The sequence below is a fragment of the Hordeum vulgare genome, chromosome 5H, assembly GCF_904849725.1.
Source record: "Hordeum vulgare subsp. vulgare chromosome 5H, MorexV3_pseudomolecules_assembly, whole genome shotgun sequence".
Classification (NCBI taxonomy): Eukaryota; Viridiplantae; Streptophyta; class Magnoliopsida; order Poales; family Poaceae; genus Hordeum; species Hordeum vulgare.
The window spans coordinates 7,292,727-7,297,579 of record NC_058522.1 but is presented as its reverse complement, the minus strand read 5'-3'; the positions used below and the strand labels follow the sequence as shown (position 1 = coordinate 7,297,579).

Genomic DNA, 4,853 nt, shown 5'->3' with positions numbered 1-4,853 from the left:
TCCCTCGTCCCCATCTCCCTCTCCGCCGTCCCCCTACTCCGGCCGCCTCCAGCCCCGTAAAGCCCCCTCCGCCCCCCGCCTCCAGCCCCGTAAACCCCCCTCCGCCCCCCGCCTCCGGCATCCCGGAGCCCCAGAGCCTCCCCTCCCCTCCGCCTGAGGGGACGTCCCGGAGTTCGGGTTTTGTCCATGGGCGCCTCGGCTTGACGAAGAAGCGGCAGCAGCGGCGGCAATTAGAGTGGGGGGCGCGAAGATGCTGACGGAGAAGCCCAGTTGGGTTCGCCATGACGGCCTGCAGATCCTCTCCATCGACATCCAGCCTAGCTCTAGATCAGGCGGCCGGCCGCGCCCTCCTCCCGCACCAACCAACAACGCTGATCCCCTCCGCCATCTCCGTCCATCTCTCCCACCCCAAATAAGGTAAGCGCCGCTGCTTCTCTTCTCTTCTCGTCTTCCCCCGAAACACTCAAGGCTTCAAGGAAAGATTTCCCTTTTCGTCACCTCACCACTGACCCTTCTTTTTTGCTTGCCATGGCGCACGCGTAGTGATGTCGGAGGTGGTGGGCACGCCGGAGAGCGACGGCGGGGGCGGGGTCAAGGAGCAGGAGCGGTTCCTACCGATCGCCAAGATCGCCAAGGACGCCAAGGAGTCCATCCAGGAGTGCGTCTCCGAGTTCATCAGCTTCATCACCAGCGAGTCAGTCTCAGCCCCTCCTCGCCTCCCTCTTTGATCCGCTCCAGCTTGCTTAACACTATGAGCTCATTCTTGTGTGATCCTGGGCGCAGGGCCAGCGAGAAGTGCATGAAGGAGAAGCGCAAGACCATCAACGGCGACGACCTGATCTGGTCCATGGGCACCCTCGGCTTCGAGGACTATGTCGAGCCCCTCAAGCTCTATCTCAAGCTCTACCGGGAGGTAATATTCATTCATTCCCCTCTCTGCTAGCCTTGATTTGGCTGGGGCCAAATTCATCACCGCTTTCCTTTTTAGAACCCACCACCGTTTACTCACTCTGATTAGCCTAACTGCACAGGACGACACCGTCATCCCTAACGAGGATAGCCATGACTTAGTAGTGTTGGGTAGCCAGTAGAACTTTTATGATGTAAGTTAAACGGGTACTGTGTGATAAGTTTTCATGATAAATATACTCATTCCAGAAAGTAAAATGCATGCCATCCAGAGCTGCCAGCGGTAACTCCGTACTTGCTAGTTCCATCAACACTGTACGAGGCCTTCTCTGAATGCTCAATCTTGCATCTAGTAGTTGCAGTTTCAGTAGTCTGCTTACTAAGTTCAGTGTAGACTTTAGTGGAGGCACATACAATGACTAACACTGATTTATTCACCTATCATACCACAATATACGTACCTGTCCATCCAATCTTCCGATTATTGAAGTATATAAGATACAAGATGAAATGTCACATGAATGAAGATCACCACCAAAACTATCGTCAGTTTACTAGTCATCTCAGTTCTCAAGATGTCCATAACCAATGCACATACACATGAAGTTTCTCTGCTTTTCTGAAGAACGCTCTGTTTTTCAGTTCTAGTCATACCTCTGTATGTGGCGCGTATATGTATTCTACTCCTTTTGGTATTCTTTAATGTGCACATATCAACAGCTCCGCGCGTACAATTTTATGCACGTCTCTCTGCACCGGCCACCATATCATGCCAACTAACGCGTTCTTGTTGGATGAAATGAATATGTCAACCAGTTGTGGCCTAATCTCAAACTGAAATAATTGTCCAACTGTGTCGGATAATAGCTAACAAAGTCAACTGCACATTTTAGTGGAAATGTAGGTTTTGGCTAAGTGCACATTTTACAACTGTGTCGGATAATAGCTAGCAAAGTCAACTTACAAATACAACTCTTCCTCTTTTATGTACTGTCTACACCACTACATAAGATATCTATGTCTACAGGAATAGAATTGCGGAACACCCTAAAAACGGGGAATTACAGTAGTCTTAGAATTCATACATGCCATCAATTGACACATTTTTGTTTCTGATGAGCAGGTGTTGTTTGAGTAATTTGCTGGACTGATCGTCAGAGCTCACAGTAGTGTTCGTCGCTCTATAACACGACATGGAGAATGTTGTCACTTGGTATGCCATGTATACAAGGGGTCTGTGATTTAGCAAGTTGTTTGCTTTTAATTGCGTTTAATTGCGCTTGGATGCCATGTGGATAATTCAAATAATTGAAGAGAGGTTTATTTTTCTCTGGCATGCAATGAATAATGGGCAATTTAGAGCGGAATTTACTGTCATTGTTTGTTTGAATTAAAATTTGGTGGTGGGAACTTAACATTTAAGGTTATTGCTTTGCTTGTTTTAGGCAGCACGTGTGGAGCCACTTCTGCTTATGCTTCAAGGATGAGAAAATGACGGATGATAAGGCAAGCTGCGTGCATTTGGTATAAAAGATGGTGATGAGGTCTGTGCACTTTCCTCCGCTGTGATTGGTAGGGATGTAAAGTTTAGTGTGGATTAGCTCTGCCTTTTTTCATGAGATCAGTAAGGATACAAGTCATCCAATTTATGAAACTATGGCGTGCTGATGTACCGCTCGTTGTTCCGTTTACTCCTTTTTCATACAAAAGAGATGGCACAAAAAGACCATCTTCTGTGAAGAGAGGTATATTTACTAACGGGGGCATTGTGATTGCTCTTCCAGCTCTGAATCACCTTGTCCTATCAGTTCCACCCCGTACATGAGATGGGCAGCATATTAATTACTATTGAAAGAAACCAAAATAAATTGTTGTAAGCTACAAAGCATGGACACAGACAAAACTGTCGAGTTGCCGTGCTAATACGGTGGGACATGGCGATACTGCCGAACATGCCAGATGCGTGTGTCCCCCAGTATCCCCCGATTTTTGAATTAAAAGAAAAGAAAAATGCATGGCATATCCGTGCTAATACCTCTGTGAAACTAAGTCATGGTTATTATACAAAATTTTATGTTTACTGCAAATTAACAGGGCATACTTTTTACACCAGAGTGATAAACGCATGGCTTGGTTACTCAGATTTTTGCATTTGTACAAAAGCAGAACATATGATTTATTTGATTAATAGAATCACAACGGTAGTTAAATACTGGATATACTCACCAGTAGGTAGCTCTCTGTCACTTTGGTGTGATTTGGTTTTGGACCCAAGGGTGCGACATCTGAAGCAATGGATGGAAATTAGGCTGACATCAGTACCTCAAGACAATGGTCACATATTTCCAAGACCACTGGAGGCTATATACAATAACACAAACCCGTCGATTCATCAGTAGTAGATGTACATACGTCAAGCGAAAGAAGAGATCTGGTTCAGATTGTTGTTTACAGTTTAGTGGTGCCATCTATCTATAAAGATTTAGTAGGCGCTATCAGACTACCCACTTTGCTGTCAGGTGGAGAGTAGAAAAATCCAGTGTCTAATTAAACGGAAAGTAGTGGCTACTCTCAGTCTCAGGTGTAGTACACCCGAGTTAGCAAAACATTGAAAAATCATCATCAAACATTATATATTTTTTTGAAATTTCGGGAACTCAAACATGATCAGATGGGTGAGGTTCTTGCAAAATTTCATCTAAAAATAACATCCGAGGAGCTCTCACCAAAAATAACAAAATCACTGCTCAAACAGTGCACAATACTTTCAGCAGTGATTTTGTTTTTTTCGGTGAGATCTCCATGGATGTTATTTTTCGATTAAACTTGGCATGTACCTCAAACATATGATAAAGTTTGATGTAGCAAAATTTGAGATTTTTTGGATTTCGTTTGATAAACTTTTTTGCTTTCATATTTAAAATTCCTGAATAAGAATTACTTTCTATTATCTACCAAGTCAGTATAATAAATGTACGCTCGCATAATGCATTTGTAGTACTATTAATTGTTTGTGTTCAAATCAGCGATTTGGTTACCGCTCGAAATATCGGGTTACCGCATTGGAAGTTTCAGTGTCACTTAACTCTTATTTTTAATTGCAACACAAAACCTGAGGAAGTTTCTAATTCTGTGTTGCTCTTCTTATATTATATAAAGATGACTACACCGCATTAGTGTTTTGTTATTTACCTTCTACTCTAGTATATAAGTTTTCAATAGTCCATAATCTAGTGAATATGGATAACAGATTAGTTCTTCTGTCTGTTTTGCTATTTCAGTTAGGAGCTAAGAATTTTCTGATTCCTAATGTATCTGTGTGTTGGTGGAACTCAATGCAGGCAATCGCTGCTGGTGATACGTGTGCCATCTCCCAGGAAAAGATGTATGTTCCTGTCCTCCTTCGCTGTAAACATATTTTCTATGAGGACTGTGTCTCTGAATGGTAACACTCTTTTTAAACTTTTGCATCCTCAAAAATAAATGGATTTATCATGCTTATCTTTATACATGACAAGGCTGTAAATAAAATCAATCAAGCTTTTACAAGAATGACAAGGCTAATGGAATGTAACAGCTAGAACGAATTCAGATTTTCACTCAGGTGCAAATGGAGATTTAACTTAAATACATAAACGGACTCAGCCAATGATTATACACAGAAGATATTTTTAAAATACATAAGCCATAAAAATGCTATTACATAAAAGATGTCCATTCAATTACTTACCCATTGTCTTGAACCTCATCAGATTCCTTGGTGGGGCTAACGTTCTCCTTGGAAGCATTCTCAGGTGCATCCACAGGACCTCGTAACGCTGGCCCTGTCCCGTGTTCTTCTGCAGTCCCATGTTCACCATTCCTAGTGCAGCCAACGAACATGAAATTGAGCATAGATTCACTAAAACAGACAATAGTTTACATCTCCTAAGTTGATACACTGT

At 43.0% G+C, this 4,853-nt stretch overlaps 1 protein-coding gene across 1 annotated transcript; it reads left to right on the top strand.

The window, feature by feature from the left end:
- Positions 1-545: 545 nt before the first annotated feature.
- LOC123396153 (nuclear transcription factor Y subunit B-4-like) lies at positions 546-4,358 on the top strand. The gene is made up of 3 exons (XM_045091200.1): positions 546-694; positions 784-913; positions 4,251-4,358. The coding sequence occupies exons 1-3, from the start codon at positions 546-548 to the stop codon at positions 4,356-4,358; spliced, it is 387 nt and encodes a 128-aa protein (XP_044947135.1).
- The last annotated feature ends 495 nt before the right edge of the window (positions 4,359-4,853 follow it).

Coding starts and splice junctions, on each gene's coding strand:
- LOC123396153 (XM_045091200.1), top strand. CDS start 546: ATGTCGGAGGTGGTGGGCACGCCGGAGAGCGACGGCGGGGGCGGGGTC. Junction 695..783: donor ATCAGCTTCATCACCAGCGA/GTCAGTCTCAGC, acceptor TCCTGGGCGCAG/GGCCAGCGAGAAGTGCATGA. Junction 914..4,250: donor ATCTCAAGCTCTACCGGGAG/GTAATATTCATT, acceptor AACTCAATGCAG/GCAATCGCTGCTGGTGATAC.